Raw genomic sequence first — 23,936 nt, forward strand, 5'->3', positions numbered from 1 at the left:
AGACAAGTCATGGTAGAGCCCAGAGTTAAGGGATGAGGACAGACTGCTTTTCTTGGGAGGAACTGCAAAGTGCATGGCAAAGGACATGGGTCCAGGTGGGAGCACCCATTCAATCTATTTAAGTGACTTAAAAGAGAATCACTTCCTTTCTATTAGACAGCCTTTTAAAAAAAAAAGTTTTATTTCATTTTATTAATCATTATTACTATTATTTTAGTTTGAACAGAGAGAGAGAGAGACAGAGACAGAGAGAGAGAGGCAAAGTGAGAAAGCAAGCCACTAGGCCTGGGACTTGAACCATGGCCTTGTGAGAATCCAGTGGACTTAACCACCATGCCACCTGCTGGCCCTGAGACAGCTTTTTTAATGCTTGGAAATAGTAGTTATGCTTTCTGCAAATACTAATTATAACATAAACTTTGAAGTTAGAGAGAAGTTGGGTCCTTCCTTCCCTGATCAAGTGGTCTACGGTAAGTCATTCAATCTTTAAGTAAAACAAAAATCCTCTCTCTCTCTCTCTGAATCAATCTGAAAATAAAATGGAATAGTGTATAAATAAGACATCTAATATCAGCACTGGTCCCCTGTAAGTGCTTAGCAAGTGCAATTTGCCTTCCATTCCTCCTTAACATTGTCTAATTGGTCCTCACATTTCTTCAGGGTCTTCCTTGCTTGCTTCAATATTTTCTACTTATATATGTTTACCTTTAGTACATGGTTCTCTGTACTGATTGCAAGACTCTACGTATGATATGCTGGAATACTCACACCTCTGATATTGTAGAAGTTATGCCTCCATTGAAACAGCCCATGCTTGCATGAGGTTATAGTTCATCTTCTTAAGCTAAATTCTTGAGCTTTTAATTCCATGCTTTCTTCAGGAGCCGCTGGTGTAATATTTCAGCTGTGTCTATAGATCATCTCCTTTGTAGAAAGGCTTCATACATGCTACCATTCTGTAATGGTAACCTTGTTTCCAATTACAGAAGGAGATACTCAGGTCAAGAGAGAGGATGGGCTTCCCCAGGTCAACCAGACACTACTAGAGTGACTTGATCACTGGCTAGTCCTCTAGCCACCATGTTTTTTGGGTGTAACTAATTTTCATAAGGATTTTATTTTTCTCTCCTTGTCTCCACTTCCTGTCCTTCTTGTCTCCAGGGTCCTTTATGATGGTGAACAGCTCCGGAAGAGCCTCTGGCCAGAAAGCCCACCTTCTTCTACCTACCCTAAAGGAGAATGACACCCATTGTATCGATTTCCATTACTACTTCTCCAGCCGTGACAGGTCCAGCCCAGGGGCCTTGAATGTTTATGTGAAGGTGAACGGTGGGCCCCAGGGGAATCCTGTCTGGAACGTGTCTGGAGTCGTCACTGAGGGCTGGGTGAAAGCAGAGCTTGCCATCAGCACCTTCTGGCCACATTTCTATCAGGTATGGCATTTTAACCTGTTTTCTGTTTTTGTTTTTTAAGAGTTTTTATTTGTTTGTTTGTTTGTTATAGGGCATGAGTGCTTGCTGGAGAGACAGAGAGAGACAGAGAGGGAAAAAGTGAGAAATCACCTCCCAGGGAGTATGACCATTCCACAATCCCTTCTTCTCCACTCTCCTTTAGGGATTTTGGGCACACACACCCACATGCACACACACACACCTGGCATGAGTTTCAAGAATCTGGGTCCAGAACTCAAACCATGGTCACGCATGTGGGAGTTCAACGCCTTAACTGCTATGCTACCTCATGGCCTCACCATGGCTGGGATTTAAAAAAAAAAATAGTTTACCTCATATACCTCTTGCCCTCCCTGTCTTCATTAGGTCTAGAAAGGACTTTCTTTATTCACTCATCCAAATCATGCTTACTGAGTCTCTCCTCCTAGTCAGGCCCTACGGATATGGAGGTGATTCAACAGAGCACTTTACTCTTCAGAAATCATCATTTGGAGGAGGAGACTCATACCTAATAATTACAGTACAGCAGGATGCATGTGGCTCTCTATGATGCTAAAGGAAATAGCTACTGAGGTTGATTTATAAAATAAATGTTTACAACAGCAAAATGAGAGATATGCTTTTACTATCCCAATCTCGAAAAGATTGAGGTTCAGAGAAATGAGATAAGCAGTCAAAGATCACCCCTAGGAAGAAGGTGTTTGGTGGGGAAAGCAAGTAGGGTGGTTTCTAAGAAGAGATGACAGGATGAATCTTGAAGGATGAATAAAAATGTATTGGAAAAGACACTTGGGTTTTCAGGGACAGTGTGTGATGGGCCAGAGGACAGAGTGAGAAATAAAACAGATTTTGGAAAGTCTAAGTCGTTTAGGGTATGTTAAAAAGGGGATATACAAGGAGACGAGCCTGTGAGGACAAGTAGGTCATTGGGGTCTTTGAAAGCCAGGCTAAGGAGATGGAATTTATTCTCTAATCTGGAGTAGTAACGTCTGGTCTGGAGAAGGGCTACTTTCCTCACAGACTCTTTGTGAGCCAGTACTTTTATAAACCACACACAAAAACTGTCACAGCAAAGCCAAATTGCTGTAACAGTTTCTAAATACCTCCGTTGCTCAGAGTGTCCCTGTTATCACACTGTGACTGATGGCAAGAGCACAGACTAGCACCAGTCCGTGGAGCATGCTTGGAAGAACATGGCTCCAGGTCATTTTAGCTTGCACAGTTAAAAAAATTTTTTTTTAAAGGACTTTATTGAGATAACAATTTATGTGTTATAAAATTCTTTTATCTTTTTAAAGTTTTTGCTAGGGTTTGTATGCTTATGATAGAGAGAGAGAGATGGTGAGAAAGGGAGAGAAAGGGAAAGTAAGAAATCACCCCCCAGGAGGCATGGCCATGCTGCAGTCCCTTCCCCTCTATTTTCCTCTGAGGATTTGGGCATACACACACATGTGCCTGGTGTGTTTTTCAAGTCACTGGGTCTGGGACTTGAACCATGCATTTGGCCTTGTGGGGATCCAGCTGCCTTAACCTCTATGCCATCTGCTGGCCCCTAGAGTCCACTTTTAATTTTTTTTTTTTTTCCCATGAGAGAAAGTGATAGAAAGAGAAATCCCTGACAGGATCTGTCAGGGTGATCCTATGCCTAGCCTCCACCAGCCTGGATCATGGGCCTGTGTGTGCACACCTGGCATGCACAGGAAGGCCTTGGGACACGAACCAGGAACTTTGCCTTATGACCTTAGCATTATGCTGCATCACCACAGCTGGCCAGAATCCACTTAAATTAAGTGTGCAATTCAGTGCTTTTTAGTAAACCTACTGAGTTATGTAACAATTGCCATAAACTGGTTTGAGAATATTTCCATCACTGTATTGAGATCTCTGAGGCCAGCCAGTGGTATGGTACTTAAGGCAGCTAGGTCCCACATGGCAGACTGCACAACTTGAGTCCTGGTCCTGAAAGTCCTGGTGGCTTGAAAAATATGCAAACTGTGTGTGCACACGTACAAAATGTCAAAAGGAGGGAGAGATGGAGGATAAGGGATTGCAACGTATCCATCCCTCATGTAGAGTGCTTTCTCAGTTTTCTTCTTTTTCTGTCTCTCTCTCTCTCTGAGAGCACCCACTCTCTGGCAAACACTTAAAAAAGTAAAAAAGATAAAATTCCTGGTGCCCATTTTCTGTCAATCTGCATTCCCACAGTTGAAAGGTTTTAAGTAAGAAGGTGACATAGTCAGATATGCATTTTGGAGAAATTTCTCTAGCATCTGCACAGAAGGTGGACATGAGGAGAGCAAGACTAATGGTGGGAGTCTTCTTAGAATCCTCTCGTTCAGTGTCCACGATACAGTTCTTTCCTATTTTAGTATTAGAAATATATTTATTTATCTACATCACTTGTTAGGTTTATATAATAAAATAATTCAAGTTTTATTTCCTCATTGCATTGGCAACTAGAAATCAGAATGTAATATTTAGTTACTTTTAATACTTAGTTGGGGCCGGCAGGTAGCATGGTGTTTAAGGGCACTGGACTCCCACATGGCCAACCACAGTTCAAGTCCCAGGCCTGGTGGCTTGCTTTCTCATTTTCCACCTCTGTTTCTCTCCCACTTTGTCCCTATCTGGCCAAATTAAAATAAAATAAATAAAGTGAAATAAAATAATTCTTAAAAAAAATACTTACCCTAGATGCTTGTCATATATATTTCCATTTTATACTCAATAGCTTGTGATTTCTATTTAGAATAATTTTCTTGTCCTTTGTTACACATTCATGGCATTCCTTTTAGATGTAGGGGAGAGAAGATGATGAGCTAATGGTAGTAATATAAGATGATGATAATACCCACCATTTTTTCAGTATTTATCATCTTCCAGACAAGCTACAAAATTTTATACACAATAACTTGTTTAATCTTCACAGTGATCCTTAGAGGCACGTGCTGTTATACCCATTTTATAGATGATAAAACAGACTCAGAAATAATAAGAAATAACCAAAATTCACATGGAGGTAGAGCCTTATTTTCTGCCTGTTCTGTTGGTTTTTTTTGTTTGTTTGTTTTGTTTTTTGAGAGGTTTTTGCGATAGGGCGTGTGCGCTTGCCAGACAGACAGAGAGACAGAAAGCGAGAAAACACCCCCCAGGGAGCATGGCCACACCCCAATCCCTTCTCCTCCATTCTGTTCTTGGGATCTTGGGCACACATGCACATGCGCCCGGTGTTGAGTTTTAAGTCACTGGGTCCGGGGCTTGAACCGTGGTCCACTACATGGGAGTCCAGTGAGATAGCCATTATGCTAATTGCTGGTCCCTGCCCATTCTGTATGATCCCACAGTCTAATCTAGTATTATCTATTATATTAGGTCGTTGGGGAAGTTCTGATGTGTTTTTCTGTGTAAAACTGCATCATAATTTTCCCGACAACCCATTTATATACAATGTGAGCCACATATGTCATTGATAAATTTTAGTAGACCTAAAAGTAAAAAGAAACTGGTCAAATTACTTTTCCTTTTTCAGTTTTTTGTATGATACATGTGCTTGCTGGACAGAGAAAGAGAGAGAGACAGAGAGAGAGACAGAGACAGATAGACAGACAGAGACAGAAAGAGAGAGAAGTGAGAATTCACTCCCCCCACCCCGGGCCCCGTGAGGGCATGGCCATGCCATAATCCCTTCTCCTCCTGGGATTTTGGGCATGCACGCACATATGCACAGCATGATTTTCAAGCCACCAGGTCTGAGACTCAAACTGGGCAGTTGGCCCTGTGAGCTCCAGTGCTTTAGCCACCATGTTACCAGCTGAGTTTTTAAGCCATATTTTACTTACCCCAGTATCCAAAATATTATCACTTCAATATGGAATCAATTTAAACAATTATTAGTGAGATGTTTCCATTCTTTCTTAATAAGTCTTCACAACCCAGTGGATATTTCATTCACAGCAAGTTTTAATACAAGTGCTACATTTTTACTGGCAGTCATGATCTGTATTTGCATTTTATGAAATATGAAGATTAGATTTTATGAAGTTTAGACTTTTCTAAAAAAAAAAAAAGATTAATATACGAAAGTTGTTCCAAACATACTTAAATTTTTTTGATTACTGAATCAAGTATCAGGTTTTAAATTTGAATTTGAAATAATTAAAATGGAATAAAATAAAAGAAAATGAGCTTTTTGCTAACCACATTTCAGTTGTGACACATGACTAGTTGCTTATATATTAAATGGCATAGATTGAAATGGGTTTTTCTTTTAATTTGCTATGGGGCACATGCATTAGCTGAAGAGAGATTGGGAACAGGGAAAGTGAGGAGGCATCCCCCATGTGGGAGAGCATGCCATAGTCTCTTCTTTTTCATTCTCCTCTTGGGATTTCTATGCACATATGCACACATGTCTGAAGCATTTCTCAAGCCACTGGCTTCAGGACTTGAACTGCACAGCTGGCCATAAGGGAGTCAGCCTCGCCACCCACCATGACACTGGGCTGGCCCCAGACTGGCACCTTTTTTTTTTTTTTTTTGAGGTTTTTGCTTTAGGATGCGTGCACTCTCCAGAGAAAAAGACAGTGAGAGGGAAAATGAGGAATCCCCAGTGTGGATGGCCATGCTACAGTTCTTTCCTCTTCATTCTCCTCTTGGGATCTTGGGCACGCATGCACACACACCCTATGTGATTTTCAAGCCACTGGGTCTAGGACTTGATCCACAGCCAACCATATGGGAGTCCAGTGTTGTAACTGCTACAACATCTGCTGACCTCCAGATTGAAACTTTTTTTTTTTAATTTATTTGTTTATGTTCATTCACTGTACATCATTACAGCATACAAGATGATATTTTCCATCCAGAGTATACTGTATATTGTCTCCATCAAGCACATCAACATACATGTTATTGTCAACAAATAGTTTTCCATTTCTTGTTTCCTGTATGTTTTGCTTCCCCCCACCCCCATCCTTGATTCCCTATCTCTTACCCTCAGCTTCACAGTTTTTTTCAGTAGGCTCTCAAAAGGGTGGGTCACTTCTGGTACTCCTAACCCCCGTCAGAATGGCAAAGATTAAGAATATAAGAAATGGGAAGTGTTGGCGGGGATGTGGTGCATATCAATGTTTATTGCAACATTATTCACAATTGCCAAGACATGGAACCAACCTAAATGTCCACAAACTGATGAATGGATTGGAAAAGTGTGGTATATATACTCTATGGAATACTACCCAGCCATAAAAAATAACAAGACCCTGGCATTTGATAGAAAGTGGTCAGATATGGAGGATCTATTGCTGAGTGAAGTAAGCCAGGCTATGAAAGAAAGATATTGTATGTATCCACTCAATATATACCGACTATCCGCACTCTATGATAGAGAGCGAAATACTGGAGGACATAAAAGCAGTGAAGGTACTTAACGAGATTAGGACAGTGTGGAATGGGGGAGGTGAGGAGAAGAGGATAGAGAAAGATAGCAAGAGAACAATAGAGAGGCAGGACGTTAGTGAGAAACAGATATGGCTTATTACCTATTGGTGATGACACGTATAGTATTCTCAACTGGATTGATCTGAGAAGTATTTCATGATGGGTAAAGTCTTTTTACAAGCAAAATGAGAAATAGTGATCGACTGTTTTAAAAAATAATTAGAATAATAATAATAATGATTGGGAAAATCATAGAAAAGATATTGAATGTTGAAGCGGGGAGATTAATGTCTCTGTACTGACTGACATGCATGGCATTCCCTTTTGAAAAAGCAATGTAATACACTGTAAAATTATATGTAATCCAATGTAATATAAAAAAGATTATGATGATAATAAAAATAAAAACTAAAAACTAAAAACAAAACAAAAAGAACAGTGTGATACAAAAACCTGGCTCTCGGAAGGGACCTGGCCTTCATAGTGTTGGTTCTGCTAGTTTTCATGCTCCATTACTGGGAATTGTGCAGCTGCCTCCTTTAGTCTCTGAATCTGGTCTGAGGGCCTGAGGGCATTTTTAAATTTATTTTTATTTTTATTTTTTTTTATAGTTTAGAGCACTTGTGCTCGCAGGACAGAGACAGAGACAGTGAGAGAGAAGGTAAGAAATCACCCCTCTGGGGAGATGGCCATGCCTCAATTCCTTCTTCTCCATTTTCCTCCTGGGATCTTGAACAGGCACACACATGCATCCATTATGATTTTCAAGCTACCAGATCTGGGACTCACACTGCAGTCGGCCATGTGGAGTCCAGTATAATAACCACTTTGCCACTAACCTGAAGGTCTTAAGATTTACATTTTGGAGCCTTTTTCAGGAGGCTTAAAGGAGTGGATAATACTATAACATATTTGCCCAGCAGAAACTGTGAATTAGTTTAAGTTAGCCTGGCCACCATGGAGGCTGTAAAGAGCTTAGAAGAGGGGAGGAGTCTAAATAGTCATGCATAGGACCACATTTCCTTTGATTCTCCCCCTCCTCATCTCCTCTGATCATCTATGGAGTGGCCAAGAAGCAGAGACAGATGTAAGGGAAGGTAGAAGGGAAGTGGAAAAGGAGGAGGAACTGAGAAAGAAAAATGAAAAAAAAAAAATCCTTGAAAGTACTCATTTTAAGTTTGGTGAAGGTGGTAGCACAGTTACACACCTGTTTTCGCAGACTACTGCTCTGTCACTCACTCAGCTTACTCATCTATTTGTCAGTCGCATAGCAGGTGTCCTGTCTGAGCCTGGCAGATGCCAGATGTCCATGATGTAGAGGTGAGTCAGGCAGAGTCTGGCCTTGTGGGTGTAATCGTTCTGCACCAGATCAAGCCCCTGCTCCCTTCTTTAGAACAACAATAACCTGCCAATGAAAGACGCTAAAAGAAAAATCCTTTGATTTTAGCATGTGGGTCACTAACAGTGTGATGTATTTTATCCTAGAAGTTTTGAGACAAATAACATATCGCTGGCCTCATTACTTCTGTGTCTTTTCCCTTTGTGTAGTATGCTTCACTAGTACCAGGTCTGCAAACATTTATCTAAAACTCATGGTGTCAGATATGTTTTAGAATTCAGAATATTTGGAATTGAGCAGTTAATATATTTGCATATAGCGTATGTTTTATAGTACCCCTAGAAGCTTGGAGGCAACATCTCATAATCAAATATACTAATCTTCCTACAGCAAAACTTACACATGTTCACCTGAGTGGGATAAATACAGACCATAAATAGTGTCAGGCCAGTTCAGCTCAGCTCAGCTTAGCTTGGGTTTTACTACTGAGTTACTTTATGTAATACTTAGGAGAAATACCTTGTTTTTGGAAATTTCTGCTTTTCAAGAGTGCATTAAGGACGGGCATAACCTTATATTCTCTGCCTGTGCAAGTATGTAAATATGGGGAGAAGTGTTCATCTGTACATCTTGGAAGAGTCCCTTCTGTATGACTCACAGGGCAGGTGTTGTAGTACATTTGTTCCCTGGGATTCTCTGTGGTGAGGGGTGATGTGGTTCAGGTCATGACATCGTGGCAAAGCTCCATGGTGTCTACCCTTAAGACAGACTCACAGTCAAGTGGGGGTTCTGAGGAGCCAGAGAGAAACCTGTTTGTTGGTGTTTATTACTGTCTCCCCTCTCAGTTTGACCTTGGTCCTCTTTTTTTGTCATGTGACCACCTTACTCTCTCGAGAGTATTCTAGAAATAGGTGGCCCTAGAGCTCAGTTTGTCTGGGATAGCCCTGGTTTATGCTCAGCTTGGTGAAACTGTTGTGAGCATCTGTTCTGTAATGCGCCCCAGTTTGGATGACAACATCTACAGTCTCCTTATCCGTAGAGATTTATAGAATGTTTATTGGCACATGTAGCTTTGGTTCATCCTCATTTGTAGATCAGGCAAATGTTTTCTGTAAAGGGCCAGGCTGAGAATATTTTAGTCTTTGGGGGCCATACAGTCTCTGTTGAAATCACTGAACTCTGCCGTTATACTGCGAAAGCAGCCATATGTAAATGCATGGGCATAGCTATGTGCCAATACAACTTTATAGACAAAAAAAAAATAGGCCAGAATTGACCTACAGGCCGAAATTTGCTGAACTTCAATATAGATGATAAACCTGGGGTCCAGAGATAATGTAGTTTAAGAGCATACAGTAACTGATAGGCAAATTCAGGAATGGAGCCCAAGTACTCTGGTCCCTGGGTTGTCACCACTGTGTCACTGAGTGTAAATATCATGTGACTCTATAAGCCACGGACACATCCATAGAGGCCTTAGGGTTCTAATTAGAAACTCTTTGTCTAGAGCCTGATGCAAGTGGGTACAGGATGGGGCCACAAGATGAAATCCAATAAGGAGGAAAATTAACCCAAAAGGGGGATAGTCCCTCTATTTGCCATACTCGTTGATGGGCTATAGAAGGAAAAAAGAAATTCCTTGAGTGCCTCCTATGTCCCAGCCCTATGGGAAGTGTGAGCACTGTGTCTCTCATTTATCTGTAATTTACTGTATTAAATAGCAACGTCTCGTAGTTTTGAGAGTAGGGGACATTACCGGCAAATTAGAGTTCCCATGATTCTGAGTATGTCCTCTGGCTCCAAGCTCAGTACCTCGCCCAGGGAAAATTGCGTGCTCATTCTGAGAATCTTCCGCTCCCTAGCTGTGTAATGTTAGCAGAATCCTGTCATTATTCCGAATCACAGTTCTCTAATTAGTAAAATGGAGAGGGTAGTAGGTACAAAGAAGAGTTCTTTAGCAGATTGAATTATTAATAGGTAACACGTATAGAGCATCATGTCAGCTTTGCAGTGGGCCTCAGCAATTGAAGGAAGAAAGGAAGGGAGGTGGAGGAGAAGAAAAGGGAAGGACAGTGGAGGCCAAAACTGTTGTTTTGTCTGTCCTTGGTAACCTCCGTGCCTTCCTGTGATAAACAGCCTCATCTGGGAGAATGTTCTCATCTCTAACGTGTTGGCCATTATAGCACCATTACATTTCATCTGCTGAGAGCAGCAGTTGGAAAAGACTCGTGTCATAGGCACACACCCAGCCACTAATGGATACGCATGTGGCCAAAACACAGTGGAGTACACAGGCACAAGCACATACTTACGCATATGCTGAAACTCACAGCACACTTGGGTATGCACACGTAGGTACGGTGCCATGAAATAGGGGCATGTCAGGAAATTCAAAGGCTCTAGCAAACTGGGTTTTAAAATTCACCAGACTTTGAGCTCTGGTACTGCACATACGATTCTGTAGAGGAAACACAGTTTTGTTTTTCAGCGTTGCTGGGCTTCAGACTCGATGGTTTATGTATTAATTTATTAAAGTCATATTTTATAGTCATAAAATTGACTCTTGGATCTATAATCACAGAAATTTCATCTTTCTTGTTAGTGGGCTTTCTGGCACCAGGCCTTCTGCAAGGGCCTGGGTGAGAATGTGCCTCTGTAGCCCCTCCCCCGCACCTGCCTGCTCTCTGAAAGCAGGCACTTATTAAATACCTGTTAAGCCCTGTGTGTCAGATCCTGTCCCTTTCCAGGAGATATTAATTCTATTTTATATTTTTAATGATTCTGAACTTTTCAATCCTAAAATTAAAAAAAAATAATAAAATAACTCTTATTAATACTGTAGCACCTGCTTGCTCTATTCTCCCTCACCTGCCTAGGTAAAATTACCTTTTGTTCAGCACTTATAATTGCTATGTAGAACTATGAAATTAGGACTCACCTGAGTTTAATTCAGCTGGACTTGAAATTCAGTTCTTTTCTCAGGAATTTCCCTGGTGTCTAGCACTCTGTGGGTTTAATAACTTCACTTACAATTCAGGAAGGTTCATCACAGCCAGGGGGCTGTTCTTCACCCTTGGGGCTCCATGCCATCTCCTCTCTCTTCCATTCCATTCCTGTGTACAAACAGCAAATCGCCCTCCTTGTCTTCTACAGGCTTTCTTGGGCTTGTGTGGGGAGAGAGTCTCTCTTAATTTTACTCTAAGCGATCCTTCCCCATGAAACTGTATATGGTCCTCTTCCTAAGAGAAATTCTGATGAGCACACATTTTTCTCTTATCCTTTAAGAAAATGTGTGAAGCCCCTTAAATTTTTTTGCTCTACAGATTTTCTGCTCAAGGACTACAGAAGGTGAGGATAAAATACTAGATCCTAGGCCAGTCTTGTAGTGCAGTGGTTAAGCCCTGTGCATGGAGAACTGGGTCACACATAATGGACTGCAGTTCAAATCATGGCCCTGGTGGCATGAAAAACACAGTGGGCACATGTCTCTGGGTGCCCCAAATCCTGATGGAATGGAGAAATGGAGGAAAATGGATTGTGGCATGACCACACCCCACTGGGGGGAGTGCTTTCATCTTTCTCTTTCTCTCTTTCTGGCTAGTGCATGTGCCCTCTGGCAATAAACAACAATGAAAAGCCTCACCATGTTCCTTTAATCATGGCCTGAGATATCCACATCCTCCCCCATGTGGGCACAAAACCTGCTTTTTTGAGGGGCTGAGCATGACTCATCTCTGAGTCTCTCAAGTGAAATTACTTCCTGACTTTGCACAGTTCCTTGTGCACACAGACCGGTGCACACTTTCTGTGTATTTGCCCACCATCTGCACCAAGAGGTCTCTAATTAGGCTGCTGGGGCAGGATCGTGGGCAGGAGGTCCACATGACAGCCATGGGGTTGGGAAATGTTCTACAGAGAAGTTGGCATTCTGAGTTGAAGCCTTCTACTCCAGCCTCCAGGTACTGACAGGACCACTGAGAGTGCATGGCCTATTTCAGTCTCCCACTCTTACCCTCCTGCTCCTATACACAGATAACACTAGAATGGTCTCTTGACTTCTTTGCTCACTCTTCTGACTTTTCTGTCTTTGACTTTCATTTTTCAAGGGCTTTGATTTGAGATTCCTGGTGAGTGTGTGTGACCAAAGATGACAATTCTTCCCCACAGAATACCTGGGCAGGTCTTTCAATCTCACAGGGTCCAAGCATCATCCTTTCCCTTGTGTCTTTCCCCAGGAACTAGAGCTGGCCAGGTCTTGGGTGGAGACTTTTTGTGATCAAGACCCTCACATCAGAAACATATTGATAGGGCGATCATTTCTACCCAAGACTGCCAGTATCTTCTGGGATACCTTTTGGTCATCCACTATATCATTTTAAAAAATGTACATACATAGATGAATATCATTCCTACTTCATCTCTTATGAATTACCTGTTGAAATCATCCAGTTTTCTTTTGAAGGGCTTATTTATTTCTCCTTTTGAGTCTCAAGACTTGTTTTAGACACAAAATAGGATTATGTTTCTTTTTTGCTGACATGTATGTCATGCACATCTTTCTCAGCTTGTCACTTGACTTTTAAATTTGTTTCAGACTTTTAACATACAACACATACTTGGGTGTGGTAGTTATTAAGAATATATTACATAACTATAAAGAGATTGAAAATAGACCCAAACTTATACAATTTTCTTTTCTTCAGAATTTGTTATACTATAGCCTCATATATGATCTTTTTGTGAATTCATGATCATTTGAATGGAACTCTTGTTTTTTCTTTAGTCATTAACACATATCTAGTAAATATTGTTACTTATATTTGTACTTTATATCTTTTTTCCTATTTGATTAATCAGAGTCCAAGATGTGGATTAAAATCTTCAAGTGTTCTTATTTTCTGTTTTTTTTTTTTTTTTTTTTTTCCTTTTGAGTCTCTTACTTTATTCTTTTGTTTTAAGGACAATTTAATTAGATATTTTGAGTCTCTTACTTTATTCTTTTGTTTTATGGATAATTTAATTAGGTCACTGGAAAAGTCATGACACATTTTTCTGTTTTTCTATGCAAAAATGAGTCATGACTTCTCTGACGATCCAATAGTTCACTTCATGGTTTTTAGTTTTCTTTTTAGAATTCTACTTTGATGCTTTTACATTGTCTTTGCAACAATTGTTTATGTTTGTTTGTAGTTTTCTTACTATTTTCTTGTTCAACTTGTTATTTTTAAGGTTACTGAGTCATTCTATTTTAGGTGCTTATGTAACAACATGCAATTAGACGTTGATTATTTAAACAATATGAGAGTTTGTCTCTGTTTTAACCCATTTATATTTATTGTCACAACAGAATTTTTTACTTTTGTCATTTTTATGACACTTTGAATGTTTTCAGCTATTTTTAAATGTATTTACTTTGTACATTCTAGTTTTTATAATAATATTTGTCTATAGACTTGAATTTTGTTTTTCTTTGATTATTTAAAAAAATAAAATGAGCCATATTCTATTTAAAGAGGTATAACATACTTCTTTTTTTAACTTTGTTTCTTACATGAGCAAGCTAGAGAGAGAGAAAGAGACAGAGACAGAAACAGAGACAAAGAGTCAGAGAAGTGGGCATCCTTGGCAAGGTTCTCATGCTGCAATCTATCCTCGTCTTCAGCCAGCCCTGGATCATGGGCATGCATGTGCCAGTGTGTTCAGGGAGGTATCTGGATGTGAACCCAGGACAGTTTCATTGTAGTCAGTCTCATAGAACATCACATTGCCACTGCACCACTGTCTGACCATGATTCCTTTATTATATTTTATGTATTTTTATTATAATCTTGTTTATGTTACATTGAATCACATATATCCTTACACTATATTACATTTCTTTTCTTTTTCTAGAAGGAATATCATGTTCAGTCAAGACAAAGACATTACTATCCACATCATCAAATAGCTTTTCATCATTTTTTTCCAAGTTGTTGTTATTATTATTATTATTATCATTATTTTTTAACGCTCAATCACTATATATCATTTTGCTTATAAAAAGAATTTACCCAACATGAAATACTTCTCAGACCAGTCCAGTTGAGAATACTATACATATTATCATCAACAGGTAATAAACCATTTCTGTGTCCCACTAATTATCATGCCTCTTTATTTATTCTCTTGCTATCCTTCTCTATATTCTTCCTTTCTCCCACCCTGTTCCTCACTGTCTTCAGTATCGGTAATTATTTTCTTTGCTTTTATGTTCTCCAATATAAAGTGCTGTTCATCATAAAGTGCTGATAGTCAGTATATATTAAATGGATACATACAATATCTTTCTTTCATATCCTGGCATGTTTCACTCAGGAATAGATCCTCCATATCTGACCACTTTTTATCAAATGCTAGGGTCTTTTTTTTCTTGGCTGAGTAATATTCCATAGAGAATGCCATGATTTCTTATAGAAAGGCCTTCTGTTGGGACCAGCAGTTAGCGTAATGTTTATGTCACTGGACTTCATGTAGTTGACCGTGGTTCAAGTCCTACACCCAGTGGCTTAAACTCACACCGGGCGCATGTGTGTATGTGCCCAAGATCCCAAGAAGAGAAAGGAGGAGAAGGGATTGTGGTGTGGCCATCCCCCCGGGGGGTGATTCCTTGCTTTCTGTCTCTCTATCTCTCTCTGTCTTTCTGGTGAGCGCACACACCCTATAGCAAAAACCTCTCCAAGAAAGAAAAAAAAAAGAAAAGAAGAAACAAAGAAAAAAAAGGAAAAAAAAAAAAAAGAAAGAAAGACCTTCTGTTAACTTTCCCGTCTGTGGGATGAGACATCTTTCACGTTTACATTTTGACAGACTTCACCCCTTCATCATGCTCAGTTTTAGTTAAGTCTTTTGAAGGACTCAGTTTTCTTATAAACCAAAATGAAGGTCCTTCTCATGCAGCTACTCCATGTTTGATGCAACTCTCATCCCCAGTCACTTCACATAATTTCTAGTAGCCACATGCTGTTTCATTAGATATTACCACCCAAGGAAGCTGCCTCTTCCCAGCCATTACCACCCTTTCTGCTGGTTCTCTGCTCACTTGTTTTAGCTGCTGGAGCTCCAGGTCCTACTGAGACTACTTACATTTGAATCCACTGACCTGGAGGGACCAGAGGGACCACAAAAAGGTGCACGTAGAGTTTGTTCTGTTGGTCTCATTACCCGCCTAACATTCCATCCACAGGCTTAAACTGAAGGGTTAAAGACAGGAGGCAGAAAGTAGCTTCAGAAGTTTCAAGGTGGTGGAGATGAAAAATGATGATCATTTGAATCAGAACAGTACCACTGATGTCCATCTGATTTTGACCTACAAAAAATGTTGCTGCTTGTGGCTCATCCTAATAACAGAGATGGGAAGGCATGGGCAGATTTGAGAAATGCTAATAAGGTAGAATCAAACAGAAAATGAAGGTAAAGGATGAGGCAGAAGGAAAATCCCAGCAGATGTCCAGGTCTCCAGCTTGGTTGCATCATAGTACTACCTACCGAGTTCTGTATTTTATAAAGCATAGTCCATGAGCAACAGAGAAGAGGTCTGAGAGGGAAGCTGCTCAAATCTGTTGCATACTGATTGCATATGAGGCATCAGTGTGTCTAGATAGAAACACAGAACTGTGAGCTACATGAATGAGACTAAAGTTTGGGACTGGCCTCATGGAAGACAATCCTTCCTCAGATGGGGGAGAGTGAGCTGGTCCCGGGGATGATCCAAGGGCATTGCATCTACTGTGTACCCCATTTCTACCACTACCGCACTGTACTATGCAATGAAACAATCACATAATACAGTTGACACTCCCATGAACCCAACACTACTGCAGATCCATCAGGAGGCAGAGCCCAAGAGACCATGCAAGTGATGGGGAGTGGCTGAAAACAGAAAGGAAGGAAGCTTTGCTGTTCACCTGCTGCCCACCCTCTGATGTGTGGCTCATGGACCAGCATCAGTTTGTGGCCAGCCCCCAAGAGGACATGGACTGGCACCAGTCTGAAGCCCAGGGATTGGGGACTCCAGGTGTAGGGTGAAGAGCTGGGCTTGGTTTGTGACTCAGTGGCCATGGAAGAGGAAGCTTATGCAGTAAAACGATGAACAGAGAAAGCCCACACTTGAAGAGTGGATGGAAAAGGTAAAGCACCTACGAATCAGTGGTAGAATAGTCCCAGATTTATGGCAGAAAACATGAGAGTGAAGTGTCATTAGAGCCTAAGCTGGGGAGTAATTCAGAGAGGGAGAAACCATGTACACTGATAATTTAGAAGATTGGGCATATAGTAATAAATAGAGTAAACATTTATTGAGAATGTGTCATGTGCCACACATTGTTCTCTGTAAGGCATTCACTCCCCCCTCTTTTTGATTTAATAGCTTTTTATTAACATAACAATGGTTATTATGTGATTTTTCAGGACATGAATACGATGTGAAACGATTAAATCAGAGTAATTAGTATACCCATCATCTCAACCATTTGTAGCATTATATACAGTAAGCTGTTAATCATGTTCTCCCCACTGTATTTCAATGGTTAAGTCCTTTAATCTGAAAAGTTACTCACTGAGATAGAAACCATCATTAAAGATAAAGAAACTGAGGTACAGAACACGAGGGTAACTCACCCAAGGTCACATGTTAGTAAGCAGCACAGTCAGGACTCAAATCCAGGCATTCTGATCCAGATCACAAGTTCTATAATGTCTTCCTTCTTCAAGTAAGATAAAGATTGAAAAGTATCATTAATTTAATAGGGGACCAGCAGATGTCATAATGATTACATTGCTGTATTCCCCTGTAGTTGACCTCAGTTTGATTCCTGTACCCAGCAGCTTAAAACGCACACCAGGCATGTATGCATGTGTGCCCAAAATCCTAAGAGGAAAATAGTGGAGAAGGAGTTGAGTGGCCATCCCTCACCCACCACCACCCCCGTAGGGGGGGAGTGATTTCTCGCTTTCTGTCTCTCTGTCTCTCCAGTGAGTGCATGTGCCCTATAGCAAAAATCTCTCTTAAAAACAAAATTACCAATTATATTACTAGTATCTGCCATGAGAGAAGTGTTGGGAGAAGTGTTGGGGATAGAATGTTGAAGTTATGCAGTGGCAAGTAAGACAGTGTTGAGAGTGAGTAAAGATAAAACTATTGAGAATTTTCAGTGTAATTGCAACATCTGGATAATACTAGAAAATAATTGCTAAAGGGCAGTTTTTAAAGATAGGAAAAGTCCAAGCATTCAAATAACTCAAGGTCAAGAGTCAAAGGGAGGGTTTAGAGATGTAGACTAAAGAGAGAAAACTGAGAAGAACCAAAAGGCTGGAACATGAAACACTAAGGGTCGGATGCCCCAGCATTCCTTGCAGAGAAGAGACAGTGATTGGGTGGATGTAGGTTAGGTCAGAAGTTAAAAGTTAAAAGACAATCTCTCTCCGCTATGGGTATCTGTTGATATTGAATGGGTGGATGTTGACATGGGGACATATTTATTAGTGGAGAAGGCAGATTTCAGATAAGTGTGGCAAAGTCGAGATAAAGGCACACACAAAAAAATGAGGCTTTGAGCAGGAATTGTATGGGTGATTAGTCAAGGTGGTGGAATGAACTTGTTGAGAAATCAGGGCAGGCATGTAGATTCTAGAAAAGGAGGGAGTGCAAGGTACCATGTGAGCATGAGGAACAGGTAAAAGAGGAATGCATTGAGAGAAGCCTTCAAAATAGGAGATTATATCAGAGTACAGGAAAATGAGCTTTCTAGTCTCTGGAGTTGAGAAGGCCAAGAATGAGTGTGATCAAGTAGGTTGGAGGAAAAGTCTCTTTGAGTTGTTGAGGTGAAGGGTATTTTCCATGTTGTCCACACAGATATTTGCATCTCCTGAGTGAAGGTAGTTGTTGAGTGACATTTAGAAAAGCTGTTTACTAAATTATAAAATCCTTATGAAAATAAGTGTTTAGGGTGGCAGTTAGACTTGAGAATTTAAAGGACTTGTTACCTTCTCTTCCTAGGTACCAAAATGTAGGTTGCTGCATATTTTTAAGAGGTCTTATTGAGAAGCTGGCAGGCGGCATGGTGGTTGAGGTGCTGGACTCCCACATGGCCAATCGCAGTTTCAGTCCCAGACCTGGTGGTTTGCTTTCTCTCTCTCTCTGTTTCTCTCTGGTCAAACTTAAAAAAAATAGTAATAATAAATAAAATTAAATAAATAATAATAAAAATAAAAGAGGTCTTATTGAGAAATTCAAATGGATTATCTTCCTTGGGAATGCAGAATCAAATCAGGGTCAACCCTCCTTCCTTAACTTGCTAGCTTCCAAGGAAGGTATCTCTCTCACTCTTCATATAAAAAGTCAAAATATTAGGAAGTGGTTCTTTTCTGTGCTTCACTGGCAACCACAAAGGGTAAGGTGCAGACTGGGGTCTCCAGGCCATGTTTGGATTGTTTTCCTTGCATCTAAACATTATTTCTGAAATCCATTAAAAATGTTCCATGTGGCTGACTCTTCTTTTGACGCTTTAAAGAGTGTGGCCTTTTTACCTTATTTTGAAAACCCAAGTTGGTCGTCAGTGTAGTGTTCTGTCCTAATGTGAAGTCTGTCTGGTTGATTCCGATGGGAGGCAGAAACACAAAGGGTCTTGGGTCTGGGCAGCTTCTTCTAATGAATGCCCTACAACTGCACCTGTGAAATTGACTCCCACCCTGTGTGTTGCAGGTGATATTTGAATCCGTCTCTTTGAAGGGTCATCCTGGCTACATCGCTGTGGACGAGGTCCGGGTCCTTGCTCATCCGTGCAGTAAGTCTATTCCCTCCTCGTAATACAGCCTCGCTCCGTGCCAGACTGGGTAATTCAGAGGCTGCAATCCCCTCTATTCATTCAGCTCACAAACATCTCTCCCTCTCTCTCTCCCCTCTCTCTCTCTCTCTTAAATCCTTCAAAAATGCTTACATACTCAATGCAATCAGTCCTGAATAAATCCATAATTTTGCTGGCCTGTTCAACAGGCAGCACCTCCAGGAATTTGCAGAGAGTGGCAAAACATCGTCGTTTGAATCTCTCTCCATTATTAAAAGAGTCTAAAGTCCTGATTGTTTATTAGTGGGATTCAGACCACTGAAGTGGAAGAATTAGAGGGCTTTGGATAGAATCTTGTGCAATTGTTTTAAAAAAAGAACTCCACCAAAACACTGAGCAAATTAGCACACTGTTCACTCACAGGGAAAAGTACCCCAAAGCTATTAATTCTTTAAAAATAATTTTAAATACACTCATCAGCTCTGTGTAGGCGTAGGGAGAGATTTCTCATAGTGGTTGGTACTCATAGTATAGTGTCAAGAGTCCTCAAAGGCATATCACTCCTCCATGCCCATCCGCTTTCCCTGTGAAGCTCTCTCTTTTTGCCGTATTTAATCTAAGATACTTGAACATGTTTCAGTAGAGAGATATAGTTCCTGGGTTCACTAAATTCCAGAGGGGGAAAACATCTCAGGTAGATGAGGTGACATCAGATCTAGAAACATTTGGTTGGGAGGACTGTAATGAAAGAGATATGCATGAGGATTGTGGCAGCCCATGAGAGGGGTAATTGTGATGTCCGACCCATGAGTTTGTTACTGCTTTGCAGTTTGGAGATTGCCCTTAGTTTCTTGGCAGCCATACAGTTTTAGGTTACCTCTAGCGAGGCTCTCTCTACTCTCCCCATTTGGCCATGAGTCATGCTATGAGCGGTGGTGTAGTTTGCTGCTGCCTTAAAGGATGTCATGTGCCTTCTCCTTGCTTGCCTTTCAATCCTTGCTTTTTGAGACCATTATCATTTTAGCCCCAAACAAAATGCTTTCATTGAAATGACTCTTTCCACTTCTGCTGCCCTGACCAAGGTGGTGGATGAATTCTTCAGACCCTCAAATATCACTTTCTGCCAAGTGCTAGAATGCCATTGTCTAACTCATTGCCTTAGAATATCTTCCCTAGGAGAATTTGGGACAAGCTCTAAGTTGCAGGAAATATTTTGAGTAGCTATGTTTGTTGTCTGTGCAAAAGAGACTTCCTTTCTCAGAATCAGCCAGCAGCTTAGGAATGCTGAGATCCTACTAGATGCTACATTACTCTGGTTTAAGAGTACCTTCCCTCTGGGACTTTCCCTGAACCTTCAAGATTTTCTCAGATAGGTCTATTGATTCAGTTTTGCCTAGGGAATATGTCTGGTGAAGTGGACCTCCTGAGAAAATGGTCCCAGAAATGCCTTTAGCCACACAGGGTTTTGTGTAGTAATGTAGCTGAGTCCCCTTCATTAGGATTAAATCTTCCTTCCCTCAGTTCTTGGGACTCAGCACTAACTGCCCATTGGCGAACAGTCTTTAACCTAAGACTGGGTGACTGTGTCAGGAGATATCTCCTTTAACTGTAGCCCATCTCACTGCTCATACTCAACCCAGCAGTGCCAGTTTTGAGGCAGTCTGTCTGAAATAAGCTCTGTGCTCTAATGGGAATTTTTGCATCCACCATGACCCCTAACTTTGAGACCGGTCTTTGTCTCAGCCTTAACCACCTTCAAACCTAGACTGGTAAAGCTCTGTGTTAGTTATAAGTGCTGTGCATGGTTTTCCAACACAGGCAAATGTTTCTTTCTTTCTGATAAATCTTCTTGGGAGAGGGCATTTGGATCCCCTGTCCACCCCCAGCTCCCCAAAGTTTCATGGCTGCTCTTAGAAACTCCTCTCATTTGGGATGCTCCTGAGTCTAGAATTCTCCTTAGAACTGCATCTTCTTTCTACTGAAGAGTGTGGATTGCATGGTTTCAGCATTGCTGAGAACCAGTTACCTAGTAAATGCACTGTGGGATATAACTCAGGAAGATGTGCCCCAGCTTCATTCCTCTGCAGTATACTTCAGCTGACCTCAACCTTGATGCTTGTATAAATTAAGCATACACTTCTCGGAACTCACATCTGAGGATCCTGTAAGAGTTGCTAGATTTGGAAAAATTACACTTAACTCTATAGACAAATAGTGATATTGTATTGGGTTGTCAGAGAAAAGGCATAATGTGTTTTTCTATGCAAAAATTGTCATGACTTTTCCAATGACCCAATATATAGTCATATGTAGATATACATCATACAGCTTGTGAATCTTGTGTCATTGAGCAGAACTAATAGAGGCCCCTTCCTGAGGACCAGCAGTCAGTCCATACCTAGCTCAGATTTTTATCCATCCTTTCTTCAGCAAATAAGTTATAACACCAGTTATATAGTCAAGAACTTATTTGGCACAGGGGATACGTAAGCAATTAAAAAGGTTATGTTCTTGTCCTCATGGACAAGGACTGAACATTCTGCTTCCTGACTGGGATCGTGTGTCATGTAATTTGCTTAGCAGGAGGGCCAGAGAGAGTAAAGGCTTTAGATAAGTAAGTAATGTTAAGTAACTAGTTATTTCAGATAGTGATAGGTATTGTGAATATAGTAGATAAGAGCCACTAGGATATGAGAAGACTCCTGAGATAGAGTGGCCAGTGGAGTTTTCTTTGAGGATATGATGCTAACTTATACTGGAATCATAAGGAGTTTACTGTGAAATAATTAGGGGAAGAGACGTTCCAGGCAGAAGCAGTAGCAAGCACAGGGGCCATGCAGATGGACTCTTGGTGCTGCCAGCATGTCCTGAGCATGGAGAGCACAGAAGAAAGAGGTCCAAGTACATGTTGGCCAGGCAAGTTCAGGCCTTGGCCATTGCTGTGAGCATTTTAATTCATTTAAGTACAGAGAGGCATTGCAGGAGGGATTTATGCTGGAAGTTGATATGTTCTCATTTAATTGTTAAAGGATAACTTGGGCTGCCCTGTAGAGAATGAGTTAAAGGGCCATAGAGAAGTCAGGAGACCTAAGAGGAAGAAAGTTCTAGAGTCATACAAGAGATAGTGGTGGCCCCAACCAGGGTGGTTGAACGATAGCCATTATCACCCCAATAAGCATTTACCAAGCATATGCCCTGTGCCAGACACTGTTCTGGGTTATGGGAGTAAGACAGATTTATTCTCTGTCCTCATGGGCTTCCATTGATGTGAAAAAAGACTGAAAATAAAACAAATAATGAGGTAATTAAGGTCTTCAAAAAGTTTGGAACAATGCATATTATAAAAAGGTTTGCATGAATTTTAAAATGGTTTGCACCAAAATAATTGTTCTTTAATTCCATTTTCTATGAACTTTTTACAAGCCCTTTGTATGATATGTTGATGTAACACATGGTGTATTGGTTTGCTAGGGCTGCCATCACAAAATACCATAGATCAGGTGTCCTAAACAACAGAAGTGAATTTTGTTACAATTCTAGAGGCTGGAAGTCCAATATTTAACCTGGTGTTGGAAGACTTAGTTTCTTCTAAGCCTATCCCTTGGCTTGTAGATGGTTGTATTCTCACTGTATCTTCACATGACCTTTCCTCTATGCATACAGGTCCTTGGTACCTCTCTGTTTGTCCAAATATCTTCTTATAAGGATATTAGATTAGATTAGGATCCAATCTGATGACTTCATTTTAACTTAACCACATCTTTAAAGGCTTTATCCCCAAATAGAGTCACATTCTGAGGTACTGGAAATTAGGACTTAAACATATGAACTTCTGGAGATTATAATTAGCATATAACAGATGGTAGACAGGGATACATGGAAACATAGAACATAGAGACGTAAGAGAGGTGGACAGATCAGAGAGTTTTTTAGAAGGTTCAGCTAATTGGCTTTATTTAATGGCTTGGATTATGAGATGGAGACATGGAAGATGGTACACTCCCAGATTTCTGGTTTAAGAAGGTGGTACATCTTAGCAGAACTAAACATGCTGCCTCCTGACTGTGGGATCATGGGTCATTTAACCTGCTACTGGCTTCTGGACTGTTTTTTGTAAGTGCTTGTCCTCAATACGCAGCTTTAGAATTAATGTATTGATGACTTCACTCATAGATTGCTAAAATTTTGACTATATTGGAAAATATGCATTCCATTTATATCTTTGGGACTTTCTATTAACATATGGTCAGAATTTATTAGTAAGTGATTCCACTAAGTATTCCGAAAGTTCCAGGGGGGTTAGAACCTTATTTGCAATTGTATCCTCAATTGATTGGAGTCAAAACATGCTTACCTCACAGTTTTCAGAAACAGTAACTGAGGCCAGGCATAATACTCAAAGGAAATTATTTTTTTCTTTTACACTGACCCCTCTTGTATATATTTTATAGCCCATTTAACATTTTTGTGTTATTCTAAAAGTATTTTAGCCTTGGTTACCCTCCACTGCTGTTTCTTGGTGTTAGCCATTAGCAAGGCCACCACAGTTACAACCTTATATGATAAATGTCAGCATGATTTTCCACTCAGTTTCAAAGTTTCCAGCTCTGAGTTGACTTTTAGAATTTTTTTTAAACTTTTTTTTGGTCACAATCTTGCAGGGCCATGTCCCAGAACCTACAGAGCATCTACAAGGCATTTCTAATATGTGTGCTGAGCTTTTTTCCTCAATTGTGTGGCTTCCTACTGAGCACTGTCAGGTTTAAAGAGCGAGATAAAGGGCACAATAATATGTCTTCAGATGCTGTACTGACATCTGCAGGAGTTTAAATGTCACCAACATCAAGGCATTTTGCCCCAGATGCACAACCAGTTTTCTGTTAACCCCAT

General features: G+C 40.5%; 1 protein-coding gene across 1 annotated transcript in view; it reads left to right on the plus strand.

Annotated features, from left to right (window-relative positions):
- The window catches only part of PTPRT (protein tyrosine phosphatase receptor type T), a 1,472,724-nt gene that overhangs the window by 675,919 nt on the left and 772,869 nt on the right, over window positions 1–23,936 (plus strand). Inside the window, exons 4-5 of the mRNA XM_006147596.1 lie at window positions 1,162–1,433; window positions 18,965–19,046. Coding sequence (XP_006147658.1) covers window positions 1,162–1,433; window positions 18,965–19,046 — 354 coding nt within the window. The remainder of the gene's footprint in view (window positions 1–1,161; window positions 1,434–18,964; window positions 19,047–23,936) is intronic.

Source organism: Tupaia chinensis, unplaced genomic scaffold (genome assembly GCF_000334495.1).
Source record: "Tupaia chinensis unplaced genomic scaffold, TupChi_1.0 Scaffold000216_1, whole genome shotgun sequence".
NCBI lineage: Eukaryota > Metazoa > Chordata > Mammalia > Scandentia > Tupaiidae > Tupaia > Tupaia belangeri.